The sequence below is a fragment of the Cibotium barometz genome, chromosome 11 (genome assembly GCF_041138505.1).
Source record: "Cibotium barometz isolate CiBa-2024 chromosome 11, ASM4113850v1, whole genome shotgun sequence".
In the NCBI taxonomy this organism is placed as follows: Eukaryota; Viridiplantae; Streptophyta; class Polypodiopsida; order Cyatheales; family Cibotiaceae; genus Cibotium; species Cibotium barometz.
In genome coordinates this window covers 50,216,508-50,235,917 of record NC_141056.1, presented here as the reverse complement: position 1 = coordinate 50,235,917, position 19,410 = coordinate 50,216,508, and the positions used below count along the sequence as shown (strand labels likewise).

The following is a 19,410-nucleotide window of genomic DNA, read 5'->3' as shown; positions in this document are numbered from 1 at the left end:
TGGCTTCACTGCATCTAGCTCTTTATATATGCCAAGTTGCAATGCTATTGCAAATCTCCCATCTCTGACATGAGCCCGGTCTCCAGTTGTCAGTAGATGGGGTTGGGACTAGTACTACCGAAATGTGAAGGTGAGAGACCTGAAGTGCTAGCCCCCCACCTTCCTGTAAGTCCTGACAATCTCAAGCTCTGTGGCCCAAGCAACAGTGCTCCATGTAATGATACGGGTCGAGGTCCTATCCATCGTGAAGATGCAAAGAATCCGCTGCCAAACGTGTTAAGCCTTCGGACAATCCCAAGGACAATGTCGTTGAGACTCCTAAGGTTGGCTGCATCTCAAACAAGCGGCTGGTCGACCACCAACGGCCAACCACGTGCCAACCGCCAAGCTCTTATGTACCGTCAGCCAAAGAAAGAGGGTGATCTTTCGAGGCTGAAAACTGTCCCAGAGCCTCTTCCAAAAATCTCAAAGAAAACGCTGTGAGAGGCCCTGTGATTGCCAATGTACTACTGCTACCGAGGTGCCATCAACCTTGGGCATCTGAATCTTGCGGCCTAGCCGTAGTTTGCGCTTGAGACTGTGGCTTTGCCTCCTCCAAGTCTGTCCTTTGCTGCCTCAATCATGTTGAAGTCACCACCCATGCACCAAAAGTCAACCTGGGGAAGAGCCTGTTGAACTGTGCTCCAAAAGAGGGCTCTACCTGTAGCGGCGTTCGAGGCATAGACATTGAGGAAGCCCACGCCATCCTCTCCAATTAGAATGGAAACTCATTGTGCTCGCCTAGGAACTATGACTCTTGAGCCTTTCACTGCCGGCAAAAGCTGCTCACTGACAGAAATACGAACTCCTTGCGTCCTTGAAGGTCCGAAGGATGGAGACCAGAAGGTGTGACTGCAAAGAAGGGGTTATCCAGAGTCTCCTCCCGATCAGCAAGATCGCACCAAGTCCACTCCCTCGGGTCCCACTGGAGGCACGTGGGGGGCCAGCTCTCCCAAATCCATAACCGCCAGAGTCTCTCCCTGGCCACTTTGGCCGGTGGGGGGTCTATGTGCCACTCATGTGCATGAAATTCGATCACCCTCACCATTTGTAAGGTGTAGCCAATGAAATCCTCCAAAGGGGACTTTAATCTCTCTAATCTGCCGTGGGGATCAATAGAAAAAGTAAGCAACCCACAGCCCTCATCCGCACCATGAACTGCCAAGAGAATATCATGCCTAGTAAAGATGCCTCGCCACTGTGGGGGGGTTGCGTTTGGGAGAGGTGTCAGCCACTCCTAGGGAATGGCAGAGTCGATGTCGAGGTTGAGTCTGTCTCTACCCTTGATCCGTGCGAGGCCTCTCTCCTGAGCCTCCGGGGGTAGCTGCCTGTGTGCAAGCCAATCTCCAAGGGACCTAGCGGGTCCTATGCTCAATGCTTCCCATGATACATGAGGTCCGGCCCCCAACATATGGCCTCTGGGTGAACGGATCAGGGGATTTCAAATCAAGGGCTGCTGAAGACGCTCTGAGGCTCCCGGAGCTAATTGCCTAAGGGCCGGCCTAAGGTGATTCCAAGCTCGGAGTAGGCTGGCTGAAAATCTGTCCTCAAAAGCTGGGCTAAAACCGTGGGCCCTCATCTCAGTGAAGATTCATCTAGTGCTTTGCGGCTAGGGGCCCCCTAGGCTTGGGGTACGGGCTGAAATCCGGGCCAAGAGGAAGTCCTTCCAAGGCTCACTACCGGGAAGGAGTCCTCTAACAATCAGCTTGCCCAGCAGGGCACGGCTTTGCATTGTGGCTGAATGATCACTCTCCATGCCACCTTGGCCCGAGCGGGCCTCCCATCACTGCCGGCCTACAAAAAGTTTCCGATCAACCGTTGTAATTGACCAATGCATACTCGGGAGAAGGCTCAACAAGAAGTAATGTACCACATGGTGGCAAGGACCAAGTTCGCCACCACCACTTGAAGAGCCTTGCAAAGCTCTTGTACAAAAGCTTTTTCCAAATGCTCGGAAGAAGAGGGGTGGTTTGTTGCTCCAAAGAGATATCGATGCCCACCTGACATCCCAGATAGTGGACTGGAGTGCCCCTCGGGATCCACTGGAAAGCCTCACTAGGTGCCAAGTCGGGGCAAACGCAAAGCCTACCCAGAAACCACACGGCTTGTGCCAGTTGATCTGCACTCTTGATGCGCGACAAAAGATCTCAATAGCCTCAACGAATCTCTAGAGGTTCCTCACATCTCCGGCTAGGTATGTTGCTGTGTCATCTGCAAACTTTGAGTCCACTAGCTTCTCCACCTGAGTACGGGGGGGTAGACGCAATCCTTGGAGTCGTGACTCTTGAGCAGAGAGGAAACTGCTCATGGCCTCGGTGATGAATAGGAAAAGGTAAGGTGCCAGTGGACAGCCCTACTGGACCGAGCAAGAAAGGGGGAATATGTCTCCTCGAGCTCCTTGAATGAGAACCTCACTGTAGAGGCTGAGTAAAGGTCTGAAACACCACGGATCCACTCCACTGGGAATCCCATCCGATGCATCGTGTCCTCAAGAAAGCTCCAATCAACCCTATCGTAAGCTTTCTCAAAGTCTAGGCGGAGCACTATGAGGTCCTGCTGTCTCAGCCTGGCCGAAGCTGTCGCCTCCCAGAAAGTGAAGATGTTGTCCAGTAAGCTCCGATCCTGAACAAAACCTATCTGAGTGTCATGGATCAAGTTAGGGGAGGAAAGACCGAAGTTTGCGGAGCCCTACTGGACCGAGCAAGAAAGGGGGAATATGTCGCCTCGAGCTCCTTGAATGAGAACCTCACTGTAGAGGCTGAGTAAAGGTCTGAAACACCATGGATCCACTCCACTGGGAATCCCATCCGATGCATCGTGCCCTCAAGAAAGCTCCAATCAACCCTATCATAAGCTTTCTCAAAGTCTAGGAGGAGCACTATGAGGTCCTGCTGTCTCAGCCTGGCCGAAGCTGTCGCCTCCCAGAAAGTGAAGATGTTGTCCAGTAAGCTCCGATCCTGAACAAAGCCTATCTGAGTGTCATGGATCAAGTCAAGGGAGGAAAGACCAAAGTTTGCGGCTGATGGCCTTGGCCAAGATCTTGTAGGCCGTCCCAAGAAGGGTGATGAGTCTCCACTGTCGGATCTCCAATCTGTCACCACTGTCCTTAGGAATCAAGTATTGGCATATATGCTATGAGTAGTGCCACATGTGAACATGGGCTAACCAAGGGCACTTTTCTCCCTTTGGTTTTTTCCCTTGGATATTAGGTGTGAAAGGACACCACTCATTTATTGTATTTTGATATTGTGGAGTCAACCCCCAAGCTCCACACATTGTATCCTATCTTCTTTGCGTGAGCATCTATCACCATCACTCTTTAGAGTGCTTGCTGTTGTTCATTCTGTGTGTCTCTGTTTCTATGCAGCTCCCTAACCCTAACAGTGGTATCAGAGCTGGAGTCGCCTCCTTGCCTTTTGCACTTCAGTCGCCGGCTCAGCTTCCATCCGCTGCAGTTCCGGCCGTCGCCCACAGTTCCGTCTGTTCTCCAACACTGCCCGTTTCAGCCTCCAATAGGGGCGATGCTAGTGCCAAGGGCTCCTCCACCACCCAGGCCGTCAGCAGTGCTCTCACCTCAGTGAGCGGCGCCTAGCTGAGCTCCGCCCCGCTATAGGCTTACGTGGCAATCACCTGAAACGTGAGAATTTTTGGCCCGCCCTTTTGATACCGTGCGAGTTTCGTCGCCCAAGCTGTCGCCGTGAAGCTTCCGATGTTGTCCCCAGCTTTCTTCGCGGCGTCGCCGCCTTCCGACCAATAGCACCCCGTCGCTTCAAGCGTCGTCTCGCGAAGCTTCCGTCGCCCAGTTGCCTTCAAGCGTCGCCAGCTGTTGGTCTTCAAGTGTAGGCTGCCACCACCTGCAGCCTACAAGTCTGACACGTGCATCGCCAGGTCTGCTGGTCAAAGGCCATTGCGAGAGAAAGTCGACCATCGCCCAGCTGTCTTCAAGCGTCACGAGCCGCCACCTGCAGCCATGCCTGCAAGTCTGCCACGTGCGTTGCCAGTTCTTCTGGTCAGAGGCCATTGCCAGAGAAAGCCGACACCTACAACAGTGGACATCGCCATCTCCTTGCCCACCTGAAATTTAAAATCAGGGTTACAACTGATTTTTTGGTTCAGTTCAAGGGGATTTTGTACATTTCTTGCTTCATCGCAAAAATCAAGTGCAGGCAGCAGTGCAGGGCAACATCTCGGTGCAGGATTCAAGGAAAATTTGGGGATTTTTCAAAATTTGGGGATTTTTCTGAATTTCCACAATTGCAATTATAGGACAGAAAGAAATTTGGGGCTTTCTTAAAATCAGTGCTTAATTGCACAATTAAAGCTCATTGGTACACAAATTTTTGGGACTTTTGTGAATTATGTGCAATTGACACATAAATCAGCCCATTGGTGCTTAGAAATTTGGGGATTTTCAGCATTGCTCATCTGCAGCCTTGTATTCGGGGCAAAACATTTGCACATGACTTTGTGGTTGCCTGGCATTGCACTCCGATGCATTTGGGATTTTGCCTACAGGTGCTTTTTATGGCATATTTGGTTGCACGTGTTTCCATCTCTCTTGCAAGAGATTTCATCACATGGCTGGAAATACGACCGATATATTCGGGGTTTTGTCCCAAGAGGACAAATTGGATTGCAGTAATTACTCCCTTTGGAGTTTCATGGTTCAAAATCTTCTTGTGGCCAAAGGATTATGGGGTATGTGTCAGGTGAAGATGTATGCCCTGCTGACATAGCACCTAACACGCCTGGCCGTGGTGCTCAACAAGTTGCAGTACATGTTGCTCAAGACCACTCCCGGCTAGTTCAAGTGTGAACATAGCTTACTCGTTCATAGTGATCTTTGTGGCCCCATGAGGGCTCCATCTTTTGGAGGACACTTGTACTTCATCACGTTCATTGATGACTACACTCAGTTTTGTTGGGTGTATGGTTTAAAAGTGAAGTCAGGTGCCTTTGCAGCTTTTAGAGACTTCCGTCCCATGGCTGAAAATGCTTGTGGACACAAGCTTGTCACATTGCGTACAAATCGAGGGGGGGAATATTTGTCAAATGAGTTCACAGCTTACATGCAGTTACATGGTATTTCTAATCAGTGTACTACCCCCTATACTCATTAGCAAAATGGAGATGCAGAGAGACGTAATCTTACACTTATGGAGATGGCACGTTGCATGCTCAAAAGCAAGGATCTGCCCAGTAAGTTTTGGCTTGAGGCGGTTATGTGTGCCAATTATGTGCTTAACCATTGCCCCATTTAAGCCTTGAAATCTATGACTGCCTATGAAGCATGGAATGGCAGGATTCCAGTGGTGACTCATATGAGAGTCTTTGGGTGCTTGGCATATATGCATGTGCCCACACAACAAAGACATAAGCTTGATGCAAAGGCAATCAAATGCATTTTCATTGGTTATACTACTAAGAGTAAGGGATATAGACTATGTGCCTAATACAGGCAAGATCATTGTGTCAAGAGATGTTATCTTTGATGAATATGCATCTCAACCACTTGTCTCATGTACCAAACAGCCATCTATTGGGCGGGAAGATGTGTTTGATACTTTGTTGCCTTCATTCATTTCAAATGTGGACAATGTAGAGCCCGTTTCAGCTCATTTACAGCCACCTATGCCTGCTGAAAACCAGCAAAATCAGCAGCTGAACTTGCCCCAAATTGATCCTAAAATGCCTCAGATTGATCAGGATACCTTGGGTGATGCATTGGCAGAGGAAGATGCAGATACTAGGAAGTCAAAAACTTTTCCTAGATAGCTGGTTGACACTTTGTGTGATAGCAAACAGTCTACATTTATGCCAGGTCGTACACGTGCTACTTCTCGCCATGCATCTTTACATTATGTGGATACAGCTCTTGTTGCCACCGCTTGTAATGAGGAACCCATTTCTCATGTTGATGCATTGGAGGATGACAATTGTGTGGCAGCCATGCATTCGGAGTTGGACTCCATTGACAAAAACGGTACTTGGGAGTTATGTGACTTGCCCCCAGGCAAGCGTGCTATTGGCACAAAATGGGTTTTCAAGCTTAAGCGTAAGCCTGATGGTTCAGTTGATCGCCATAAGGCTCGCTTGGTCGCCAAAGGGTATGCCCAACGTGAGGGCATTGACTATGAGGAGATCTTTGCTCCCACTTCACGTATGACTACCATACGTACTACTATTACATTGGTTGCCCACAAACAATGGCATGTACATCAGTTGGATGTCAAAATTGCTTTTTTGAATGGTGATTTGCAGGAGGAAGTTTGTGTCTCAGCCTCCTGGCTTTGTTCAAAAAGGTGCAGAAAGCAAAGTATGCTGTTTACATAAAGTATTGTATGGTCTTAAACAGGCTCCTCGTGCTTGGTACCACAAAATTCATGCATACTTGACTGCCAAAGGGTTTCCGAATAGTTCAGCCGAGAGTACACTTTATGTACGCCACATTGGGAACAATGTTCTCATTCTTATTCTTTGTGGATGACATGCTCGTCACTGGCCCTAAAGAGGGTGATATTTCAGCTTTTAAAGCTGATTTGCAGCATGCATTTGATGTCACATACATGGGGCATTTACATTACTATTTGGGCTTACAATTTATACCTTTTGAGGGGGGTATCATGTTATCTCCGTGCAAATATGTTGAGCAGCTCCTTGAGCGTTTTCACATGACAGATTGTAAACCTGTTTCTACTCCTATGGAACTAGGTCTAAAACTGTCACTTGAGCATGCTGGTGAGCATTTTGATGTTGCCACCTATCAGCAAGTTGTGGGATGTCTTATCTAGTTATGCTCTACTCATTTGGACATACAGCATGCTGTTTCTCAGTTGAGCAGATTCATGCATTGTTCGAGCACTATGCATTGGCAAGCGTGTAAGCGTGTCTTTCGCTATCTTAAAGGCACTAGCAACTGCAAACTTTGCCTTGTTTTATGGCAGTTCTTCTACACTATGCTTGCTTGCATTTACAGACAATGATTGGGCAAGTTGCTATGACACGCGAGTGTCAACCAGTGGTAACTGTTTTCTTCTTGGTAACTCATGCATCTCATGGCTCAGTAAGAAGCAGCCTACAGTGGCCACTTCTAGCTGTGAAGCTAAATACAGGGCAGCCTTTACAGCTACTGTGGAATGTGTGTGTGGCTACGACGCCTTCTAGCCGATCTTGGTGTTGGACAGCAATCCCCTACCACCCCGCACAAAGCATATTGAGGTTCACTATCATTATGTCAGGGAAAGGCTCCATGCAGGAGAGATTGACTTGGCTTATGTGTCTACACATGCCAATATAGCAGATGGGTTTACAAAGCCTCTTTCGAGGGAAAAGTTTGAAGCTTTCCGCAAAGCTTTGAGTTTACAGCCTCTACCAGGGTAGTGTGCTACACCTTGTCCCCGTTCACACCATTCACTTGAGGGGGGTTTGTTGGTCATGACCACTCCCGGCCGGCTAGTTCAGGTGTGAACACAGCTTACTCACGGGCACTTTTTCCTTGTGACTGGACACAGGCTTTTTCCCCGTGTGTTGGGCACTTTGCCCTAGTCTACTTTATGTACTCACATTGTACTTTCATTTTATTATTATTGAGTACATCTTTTCCAGCACTCTTGAGCTTCACTAGTTCCTCTCTCTCTTGCACTTGTGTGTGTGTGTGTGTCTGTGTGCAGGCTTCTTCCCCCATACCCAACAATACCAACTCCTCCCTCACAAGAGCAGAAGAGATGGATACTCGCGATGCCCAAGCAATGGCTTTGATTACTTTGTCAGTAAAGTGATCAATCATACTGCATATTCGGTCTTGGAGGACTTCTCGGCGAGCTTGGGATGTACTTGAAACCATGTGTCAGGCAAAGAATGAGGCCAGGGTTGCATTTCTTAAGAAAGAGCTTGAGAACTTGGACATGAATGATGGTGATAGTATGGCTAATCATCTTACGAAGATCCAGGATCTTCGAGAGCAACTCCTCAATATTGATGAGGTCATTTCCGAAAAGGAGTTGGTTTCCAGGACACTATCATCTTTGCCAGAAACCTTCTTGAACTTCCACACACATTGCTCACTCTCTCTATGCTGGGAAACCCGGAACCAATCTTGTTTGAAGAGTTGGTTGGTTTGTTACTACAAGAGGAGCTGAATCGAAAGAACAAATCTTCCAGCATGTGTGGTAGTGATGGGGCTTTTGTTGCCCAAGACAAGGGCAAGGGAAAAGCCAAACACAGTTTTCAGCCGAAGGTTGATTTGGGACAGCCTTTACAAAAGGCTAAAAATGATGCAGGCAAGCCCGAGAAAAAGGGCAAATGTCACTACTGCAAGAAACTAGGTCATTACTTGAATGAGTGCACAAAGAGGCTTGCAAAGGAGAAGAAAAAGGAAAGCGGCATGGCTGTAGATTCTTCTTCATCACCTACAGGGAAAGATGATGCCTCAGTAAAGCTTGCGCAGGATGAGTGGACTTTTCTTACTTGCAGTTATGATGCATCATTGGAGCATGTCTCTCAGTGTCAATGAAAGACACGACACATGGTACTTTGGCAGCGGTGCTTCTAAACACATTACCTCACGAAGGGATTTGTTTAAGAAGCTTATGGCTGCCCCTGAGGGCAAGTGGATAACATGTGCAAACAATTCTTCTTATCCAGTTCAGGGTGTTGGTGAGGTGATCCTCACAAAAGCAGATGGTGCGTACTTATGTCTTCCAAATGTATTGTATGTGCCAGGGATTAAGAAGAACTTGATGTCTGTCTCATCTTTTGCCAAAAGAGGATATGCAGTGAACTATGAGGACGAGAGATGCACAGTGAAAGATTGTGAAGATGGCTATGCATTGGTCACTTCCGGCACATTGTACCATGGGTTATATCAGCTTGACAGGTTTGACAGGAGAGAGTATGATGCTCATGTGATTACCACTCTTACACCTGCCATGCATGAGGCAGAATTGTAGCATGCCAGGTTTGGGCATGTGAATTATGGGAGTTTGATGCTATTGCAAGGGCATAAAATGGTACCGAATATGCCTCATGTAGAGCTGCCACCAAAACATGTATGTGAAGGGTGTATATTGGGTAAGATGCATAAAAATGCATTCCCAAAAGATGGGATCAACAAGGGCTGTCCGGAAATTACAACTTGTGCACAGTGATGTGTGTGGTCCTATGCGGACACCATCTTTTGAAAAGCATCTATACTTTGTAACCTTTATTGATGACTACTCCAGATTTGCTTGGGTGTATCCCTTGAAGGCAAAATCTAATGTATTTGCATGTTTTTAGCATTTTGTGGCACAAGCTGAAAATCAAACAGGTTGCAAAGTGCAGACCCTCCATACAGATCGAGGGGGGCAATACATGTCCATTGCTTTCAAAGCTTTTATGGCAAAAAAAGGCATAAAGCATCAATGCACAATGCCATTTTCTCCTCAGCAAAATGATGTTGCTAGCAAAATGGTGTTGCTGAGAGAAAGAACATGTCTTTGATGGAAATGGCTAGATACATGGTTAAAGGCAAAGACTTGCCTCAAATTCTGGATGGAGGCAATAATGTGTGCTACACGTGTTGAATAGATGCCCTACCAAAGCATTGAAAACCATAACGCCATATGAAGTTTGGCACGAAAGGAAACCTAAAGTTGATCACTTTAGAGTTTTTGGATGTATAGCTTATGCACATGTACCTCAGCAATTAAGCTTGATGACAAAGCAACTAAGTGCATATTTGTGGGTTATAACAGTGGCAATAAAGACTACCGTCTCTTTAATCCTTCCACACAAAGGATTTTGGACAGCAGAGATGTTGTATTTGCTGAAAATTCAGACCAAACATTGGCTGAATTTTTCAGACAGCTACTTCGGGCCCACATAACATGTTTGAAGGACTTCTCCCGTTGGGAATTGATGGCTCAACAGATCAACCATCACCTTTGCCTAATGGATGGCATTTGGGTGCTCAAAATCAGCCCATGAATGAGCTCATTACACCTCAAAATGTGGAGGAGGCAATGGAGCAAGAGCGGACTGCAACGGAAGAGGCTAGAGTTGTGCCTCATTGGCTGCTCCATACTTTACAAGAGAGCAAACGTTCAGCTCCACTTGGTGTAGCAGGACACGAGCTGGTTCACGTAATGCAAAAGAACAGGCAGATGTTACTTGCATGAGTACACTTTGTGATGCAGATGAGCCAGATTCATTTGAAGAGGCTTATGAGAATGAGCATCGGATGCAAGCCATGCAAAATGAGATGGATTCTATCCATCTCATGGGATTTGGTAGAATTTCCTGCTGGGGTAAGAAGCCTATTGGCACAAAGTGGGTTTACAAGTTGAAAAGAAAGTCTGATGGTACCATTGAGACAGGTACAAGGCAAGGCTCGTGGCCAAAGAATATGCCCAACAAAAGAACATTGATTATGATGAGACTTTCGCACCTACTTCTCATACAACCACAGTTAGATGTGTTGTTGCATTGGCTGTCCATCATGGATGGAAAGTGCATTAGTTGGACATAAAATCAGCTTTTCTCAATGGGGATTTGCAAGAAGAAGTGTATGTAAATCAGCCCATTGGTTTTGTGATGCATGGTCATGAAAACAACGTATGCAAGCTTCGAAAAGCACTTTATCCCCGAGCTTGGTACGAGAAGATTCATACTTATTTGACCACGCAGGGATTTTGTAATAGTCCAGCAGAGAGCTACGTGAAAGAGGGTCATGGCACTTTGATTATGCTCATTCTTTATGTGGATGACATGTTAATTGGGAATGACATGGATAAAATTTTAGCATTCAAATCTGATGCAAATGTCATTTGAGATGACAGATTTGGGATTGTTGCATTATTATTTGGGCATACAATTTGTGGAGACAGATGTTGGGATTTATATACACCAATTAAAAGCTATTGCACAAATTTGGGTTTCAAGATTGTAAGCCCATCTCTACTCTGATGGAGTCAAGGCTGAAATTGAGCATGTATGATGTTGGAGAGCCTTTTGATATGAGTGTTTACAGCCAAGCAGTGGGCTGCCTCATAAACTTATGTAACACACGCCCGGATATTCAGTTTGGGGTTTCCCAGTGTAGCAAATTTATGCACAGCTCAGGTGCAAAGCATCGGCAAGCAATGAAGCAGATCTTTCGCTATCTTCAGGGCTCCCTTGATCTTGTGTTGGTATATCCCAAGGGGACAGCTTGCAGTTACACGCTTTTAGTGATTCCGATTGGGCTGGTGACTATGATACAAGGCAATCCACCAGTGGGAATTGTTTCTTTTTGGGGCATTCATGCATATCATGGCTGAGCAAAAAGCAGCCCACTGTTGCCACATTTACTTGTGAGGCTGAGTAGAGGGGAGCCTTTACAACCACATTAGATTGTGTATGATTGAGAAGATTGATGACTGATCTTCGTGAGTGTCATCAGACACCCATCACCATACTCACTGATAGTCAGAGTGCTATAGCCGTGGCACGAAACCCAATGTTTCATGCACGTTCCTATGTGACCACCCTGGGAGTGCAACTCCAGACTTTGTGTCTAGCGAATTCGACCTCGGGAGAATCTGCCTCAACAGAGAACAAGGTAGAGTAGAACTCAGTGCCCACCTCCAAAACCTCATCTGGTGCAATTCGGACTCAGCCCAGGCAATCTCTCAAAGCCCTAAGCTGATGTCAACAAGGCCGCGGTCCGTGAATCCTGAAAAACTCTCTATTCAATTGATCCGCCTTGCGGGCCTAGAATGAAGGAGAAGAGTGGAACTGGAACTCGTATCTGCACTCAACTACGGCGCTCAAAGCTGCTCTGGCATGGACTTCGTCATCCCTAAGAGAAGGAACACCGGGATACTGCTGCTGAAGTTGCTGGATAGAGGCTAGAGACCGCCGAATAGCTATTTCCTCCTCTTGCATACTCCTCATGCATGCCTCTGCCATCTCCTTACAAATCTAGCTCGACTCGTGCAAGGTTGGGCCCTCCGCCACATCCTCTGTATCTGGCCAATAACGGCCTCCTTGATCTTCCCGCGCTGGAATAAACTTCAAGGACCCTACAAGGCTGCCCCGGGGCCGACACAGAGGGAGGGTCAAGTAGTAAATGTATTGGCGCATGATCTGACATAATGGTCCTGGCTTGAATGTTAATGGAGCCACCTCTTGCAACAGCCCAATGATCTACATAGAATTTGTCCAATCTCTCTAGCCACCTGCCGCCTAAAGCCCCAAGAGAAGGCTAGACTGCCAGAAAGCCTGGGAAAGGAGGTCTCATGCCAACAATGAGCCTAGAACATCAACCGATCCCAAGCTTCCTACTCAGCTGCTGCAATCCTAACAAAAGAATCCATTGCCTGGCTCCCTCCATGCAGATACTCTGCCCTCAAGTCTTCTTGAGATTCAAGATTTTTGAAATCTCCTCCAATAATCCAAGAATCCAAGGTAGGAAGGGACGCAACAATATCAGTCCAAAACTGCCCTCTGGCTCTCACATCAATAAGAGCATACACATTCAGAATCCCCAATCTGGTGTCTCCAATCTGTAGGGTAATCCACATGGCCTTGCCAGTGACCAAAGTCCTATGGGCACACACACTGCTCAGCCATCTGTCACCAACAGAGATACATACTCCACTACTCCTGCCCAAGGAAGGCTCCCACAAAGTGTGCCTCTGACCTGCAAGAATCTTTCCATGTTGATTGATCTGGGAACCAGAAATGTGATGCTCCTGCAGTAAAAGAACTTCCAACTGCCCCATAATCCTGGAATCTAACTCCTATTGCATTCGTAGCTTGGACCGAGATGGTAGACACATGCTTAAGGAGTATGCAAGAGAAGGAAAGAGCTATTGGGCAGTCTCTAGCCTCTATCCAGTGACTTCAGCAGCAGTATCCCGGTGTTCCTTCTCTTAGGGATAACGAGGTCCGTGCCAGAGCAGCTTTGAGTGCCGTAGTTGAGAGCAGATCTGAGTTCCGATTTCACTCTTCTGCTTCATTCTGGGCCCGCAAGGGGGATCGAATGAATAGAGAGTTTTTCAGGATTCATGGATGGCGGCCTTGTCGACAACAGCTTAGGGCTTTGAGAGATTGCCAGGGCTGAGTCCGAATTGCACCAGATGAGGTTTTGGAGGCGGGCATTGAGTTCTACCCTACCTTGTTCTCTGTTGAGGCAGATTCTCCCAAGGTCGAATTTGCTAGACACAAAGTCTAGAGTTGCACTCCCAAGGTGATCACATAGGAGATGGGTAGGCATTTGATGGCCCCTTTCACAAAAATGGAGTTAGCAGCCGCTTTTGTATCGCAGAGTGCACATACTTGTCTACGTGAGGATGGTCTCTCGCGAGCCTTCTTTCTCTGGCTGGAGAACCCTCTTCTTTTGGCCTTTTGGAGGATTTTCTACTCTGGCAGGATGCGAGAGAGCATGACATCCACTTGATTTGTCTCCTTCCTAAAGGGGGTGACAAGTTGGAATTGCGACAGTGGAGACTGATCACTTTATTGTCATCTGCCTTAAGGGGTTGGCAAAGTTGATTTGCTATAGACTTCACCCGTTCCTCCCAGAGCTTATTCATGACACTCAGACGAGCTTTGTCCAAGATAGGAGAATCTTGGACAATATCTTCACCTTCTTTTCTTCGAGACCGCACTACAGGGATTCATGGCCTGAGTTTACCTTTGGATTTACATGAGAACCTCCTTGAAGCAGAGTATGCTAATGATACAACTCTGTATGTTGAGGATAATGCGCACGTCTTACAGCATGTACGAGTTGTTCTTGATACTTTTTGCTTGGTAGTAGGAGCAAAGATCAACTAGAACAAGTCTTTGGTTTCGTGGCCGATCCTGTGGCTTCTCCTACTTGGGTCAACAGTGGGGATTCACTTGGATTGGCCACGGGCAGATTGCTTACTATTTAGGTTTCTAGGTTGGCCTTGGCATATCGGCACCCCAACAGTTTGTTCTAGTGATTTCCTCTATCACGAGAAAGTTGGCTTTTTGGAGTTCAGCCAGACTTTCTTTGGCTGGTAGGGCCTTGGTAGTTAATCAGGTTCTCTTGGCCACGGCTTGGTATGTCACTTCTTGTTGGTGCCTTTCATGTTTTTCCATCTCTCGACTTCGATGGTTGATCTGAAATTATTTGTGGGCTGGCTCAGATGGCACTTCGGATACGAGAGCAAGAGTGGCTTGGGATACAAATATTGTACCTGCACATGATGGGGTGTTTGGGCATCAAAGACCCTGAGACACAGAGCAAGGCTTTACTAGCGAAATTCATGGTTCGAGGGCTCACTTTAGGGGATCACACCTGGAAGATCTTACTTTGGGATGGTCTGTATCATTGTCACCCTCGCCTTGGTGGAGATTGGGGGCCTCCTATCAGATGGATTTTCACTGTTGTCGACTATCAGCCACCTTGTTCGGCCTTTCTTTGTAGTTTACTGTGTGTTTGGCAGTCTCTCAGATGATGCCTCATTCACCCAGAGCCCACTCTTATAGGGGAGATTGAGCGACTGCCTATCTTATGGAATCCCCACATTAGGGACGCTTTTAGGCACATGATTGGTGAGCGATCTTACATCTCTTGGGCTCGCTGGGATGCAGGTCCTGCTTGCTCTGTGCAAACTTGGAGGTCTACATTCAATGACAAAGATACCTATGGAAGTCAAGAATTTGTAAGCCAGGAGATGCCAACCTACATCAAACACTCTGAAAAGAATTTGTAAGCTAAGAGATGCCAACCTACATCAAGGTGTTCCATATTAAAGTGCCCTATGTAGAACTTTTGGCCACCCCATGATACAAGTAACTTTATCTAATGGTTTATGTGATTCTTTGAATCACTTTAAAAAAGATCCAAGTGAACATATGGATCTCAAGAAGTAACTATACTTAATGGTTTATGTCATACTTTGAATCACTCGCATGGCGGAGTAGATGGAGACCATAGCTAATTGGTCAAACATGCAACTCTGCCAGAATGAAAACATTGTCCACTAAGGAATGAAAAGATGCGGAGGATGATTACTTAATGTAGCATGCGGAAGAACTGCCTGTATTAAGAACATTGCAAAAACGCAAAGATGAATAGAGAGAAGAGAGATATGTTGCTGAAACAATGTTTTCTATATATACGTATCAAGATGTACTAGTGCCAAATGCCCAGGGGCAGAGGGGCTACTAGTTTCCTTCTTTCTTCGCCATTAGGATCTCACGGAAGGCGGCCTTCGAGCAGCCTTCAATGAGATTATGATCACATGAGCCATGCCACAGAGGCTTTCAGAGGATTTGATACACTTGATGTTAGGGTTAGGGAGCTGCACAGAAACAGAGACACAGAATGAACGGCAACAAGCAATCTCAAGGGTGATGGTGATAGATGCTCACACAAAGAAGATAGGATACAATGTGTGGAGCTTGGGGGTTAATATCAAAATACAATAAATGAGTGGTGTCCTTTCACACCTAATATCCAAGGGGAAAAACCCTAAGGGAGAAAAGTGCCCTTGGTTAGCCCATGTTCACATGTAGCACTACTCATAACATATATGCCAATAAATCCCCCCCTATAGTGGCCATGTGAACCTGTACAAGGTCTGCACCAAATCACTCTATGTAGGAGAATAAGTCTAAAGCTTTGCGGAAAGCTTCAAACTTCTCTCGAGGCAACGCCTTCGTGAATAGATCTGCAACATTGTCCTTTGTAGAGCAATAAGATAATGAGATCTCCCTTGCATTAATCCTCTCCCTGACATAGTGATAATGAATCTCTATGTGCTTATGATGGCCCCTTTCACAAAAATGGAGTTAGCATCCGCTTTTGTATCGCAGAGTGCACATACTTGTCTAGGTGAGGATGGTCTCTCTCGAGCCGTCTTTCTCTCCTTTTGAGTGACTAGAGACCCTCTTCTTTTGGCCTTTTGGAGGACTCTGGCAGGATGCGAGAGATCATGACATCCACTTGATTTGTCTTCTTCCTAAAGGGGTTGACAAGTTGGAATTGCGACAGTGGAGACTGGTCGCTTTATTGTCGACCGCCTATACGGGGTTAGCAAAGTTGATTTGCTGCAGACTTCACCCGTTCCTCCCAGAGCTTATTCATGGCACTCAGACAAGCTTTGTCCAAGATAAGAGAATCTTGGACAATATCTTCACCTTCTTTTCTTCGAGACAGCACTACAGGGATTCATGGCCTGAGGTTACCTTTGGATTTACCTGAGAACCTCCTTGAAGCAGAGTATGCCAATGATACAACTCTGTATGTTGAGGATAATGCGCAGGTCTTAGAGCATGTGTGAGTTGTTCTTGATACTTTTTGCTTGGCAGTAGGAGCAAAGATCAACTAGAACAAGTCTTTGGGTTTCGTGACCGATCCTTTGGCTTCTCCTACTTGGGGTCAACAGTGGGGATTCACTTGTAGTGGTCATGGACAGATTGCTCACTATTTAGGTTTATAGGTTGGCCTTGACATATTGGCACCCCAACATTTGTTCCAATGATTTCCTCTATCAAGAGAAAGTTGGCTTTTTGGAGTTCAGCTAGACTTTCTTTGGCTGGCAGGGCCTTGGTAGTTAATCAGGTTCTCTTGGCCACGGCTTAGTATGTCACTTCTTGTTGGTGCCTTTCATGTTTTTCCATCTCTCGACTTCGATGGTTGATCTGAAATTATTTGTGGGCTGGCTCAGATGGCACTTCGGATATGAGAGCAAGAGTGGCATGGGATACAAATATTGTACCGACACATGATGGGGTGTTTGGGCATCAAAGACCCTGAGACACAGAGCAAGGCTTTACTAGCGAAATTCATGGTTCGAGGGCTCACTTTAGGGGATCACACCTGGAAGATCTTACTTTGGGATGGTCTGTGTCATTGTCACCCTCGCCTTGGTGGAGATTGGGGGCCTCCTATCAGATGGATTTTCACTGTTGTCGACTATCAGCCACCTTGTTCGGCCTTTCTTTGTAGTTTACTGCGTGTTTGGGAGTCTCTCAGATGATGCCTCGTTCACCCAGAGCCCACTCTTATAGGGGAGATTGAGCGACCGCCTATCCTCTGGAATCCCCACATTAGGGACGCTTTTAGGCACATGATTGGTGAGCGATCTTACATCTCTTGGGCCTGCTGGGATGCAGGTCCTGCTTGCTCTGTGCAGACTTGGAGGTCTGCATTCAATGACATATCTTAGATTGGGATCCAGGTGAGTGGTTTTGGCCTCCATTACGGCAAGGCCAAGAGCGGGTTCCCTTCTTTCAGTACACTGCCAAGATTGGGCGTCGCGCATTGCTTAGTCCACACACACCCCTTCTAGAGCCCCTCATTGGCATGCAGAGGGGATTTCTCTGGCTTTCTTGGAGAGATTTTGGAGGCAGCTTTGGGATTCGTGGAGACCACACAGAATGACTTCCTTTATGTGGATGTTGGCACATGTTGGTCTACCAGTGGGCAGTTGGCTAGTGCAGATGGGCATTCCTGGCAAATGCTCAATTTGCTCAGATGGGATCGTAGAGACGACTCATCATTGTTTTTGGTCCTGCCAGTCCTCTCAGATGGTGTGGACAGGTGTTTCTCAGCTTCTCCGATGGATTTCTCTGGACCTCAGCTACATTACCTGGGGTGAATTTTGCTGGTTGCAGCCAAATTTGGTAGGCCGGCATCTTGAATACGAGGCTGCTCCGGATGATTTAGTTTTCCACATCAAGCATGGGATCTCTGCTCGTAAGCATTTTTCTGATATCCCTCATCATGTTCTGCATCCTCAGGAATCATCGAATAGGTCAGAGACCTTTAGTATCATAGGCGCTATTAGTGGCTGCTGCATTTGGAAGGGTCCCTGAGATTTTGTATAGGTCTTGTTTTTTCGCATAAAATTGTGTGATTGGTCGCACTTGCAATTTTCGGATTTTGTGGTAATATAATCAGCCATGTTTTACTCCAAAAATGGAACACCTTTAGGCTATTATGAAAGGAGCTTCTCTTTGTAATTGCTTAGGAAGATTCTGCAGTTGACCTTTTAATGTAAAACCCTGTGCTCAGTTATATAAACCAAATCTCTTGGCTCATCAATGTTACTGCAGGTGGTAGGAGCAGTAGGATTTCAACATAGGAGGCTTCTCATCCCTAAGGACCTCAATCCAGAGATAGCAGCACTCATTGAATCTTGTTGGGCAAAGTAAGTGAGGAGTCTGAAGGTTCTCTTTCATGTATGGTGGTTGTATCTGATGTGGTGGTGGTCAAACTAAGCTTGCAATGGTTTTGTCACTTCTCTCACAGTGATCCAAGGCAACGACCTTCATTCATGAGCATTATGGAATCCCTGAAGCCATTGCAGAGGCCTACAGTGGCTGCACCTGTGGAGGCTTCATCTTCCTAACTAGTCTTTTGTTTTTTGGCCATTATCTGGCGCTCAGACAGCAGAGTTATTATGCTCTTTCAGATGATGGCTTCCTTCCCACTGCAAGGTCTACCCTTGTACTGCTTGCTTGCTTACCACTGCAAGGTCCACCCTCGTTCAATGCATACAGGTAATGCTTGTAAGTGTGGGTATTGTGTCTGGCTGGATTGGGCTGTGAAAGTTGGCTGGAAGTTCCTGAAGTATATTTGTGTGTTGCAGATGTGCATAAAGCACGGATGGAGAGCTCGGACTAAGCAGCATGCTCAGGGCAAGCCAAGAATAACATAAACAATGGCTTGCTGTATAATGCAGAACACTTTCAATATTCACTTTCGAGTTGCTCACTTTTTCTAGGTGGATGCCAAGTTTGTACTGGCCTGTATCAAGGGAAAGAGCTCTTCCCTTACCAACTTCTCACTAATCCCAATGCTATTTATCATGCTTTTCTTATATTTTGTTTGCCTTTCCTTTCGTTCCATTTTCTTGAGGGAGCATGGGTTTTTAACGACAAGGTATGAGAGTTAAAAAGTAAATCTTTGCCATGGATTCTTAGTGACTGACTTGTGGCCTGAGAGGCAATGCGTTTGGCCTGCTGAAAACAGAAACATGACACCTTATATATAATCAACTCTTTAAAAGAAGGAAGTTTAATTTCGTGTTTGTGTAGCTTCACAGCTCAATGGCAAGTCACGATGAGCGTAACAAATTATTCTACAAAGTGAACAATTATCATATTGTCTCTGGCAACCTACAATAATATATGACATTGCAAATGTAAAATATGCATGATAATTATGATTTTGATGGTTACACATTAATATATATTATATTAATTATTATGTGAATATGTTTTGGTGCAATATCCAACAATCATGAACAGGCGCACCAAAACCAGGGGCCTCTCGTGCAACTTTTATCGTGCAAAGGGTTTATTATATATATAACAACTTTTATCGTGCAAAGGGTTTATATATATATATATATATATATATATATA

General features: G+C 46.2%; 1 protein-coding gene across 4 annotated transcripts in view; it reads left to right on the top strand.

Moving 5' to 3' along the window:
• The window catches only part of LOC147634291 (serine/threonine-protein kinase CTR1-like), a 131,533-nt gene extending 112,664 nt beyond the window's left edge, over positions 1 to 18,869 (top strand). For all 4 annotated transcript variants that reach the window (XM_086805426.1, XM_086805424.1, XM_086805425.1 and 1 more), the window contains 3 exons: positions 18,097 to 18,191; positions 18,293 to 18,543; positions 18,633 to 18,869. In XM_086805426.1, coding sequence (XP_086661552.1) covers positions 18,097 to 18,191; positions 18,293 to 18,392 — 195 coding nt within the window. In that variant the 3' untranslated portion in view covers positions 18,393 to 18,543; positions 18,633 to 18,869. The remainder of the gene's footprint in view (positions 1 to 18,096; positions 18,192 to 18,292; positions 18,544 to 18,632) is intronic.
• The last annotated feature ends 541 nt before the right edge of the window (positions 18,870 to 19,410 follow it).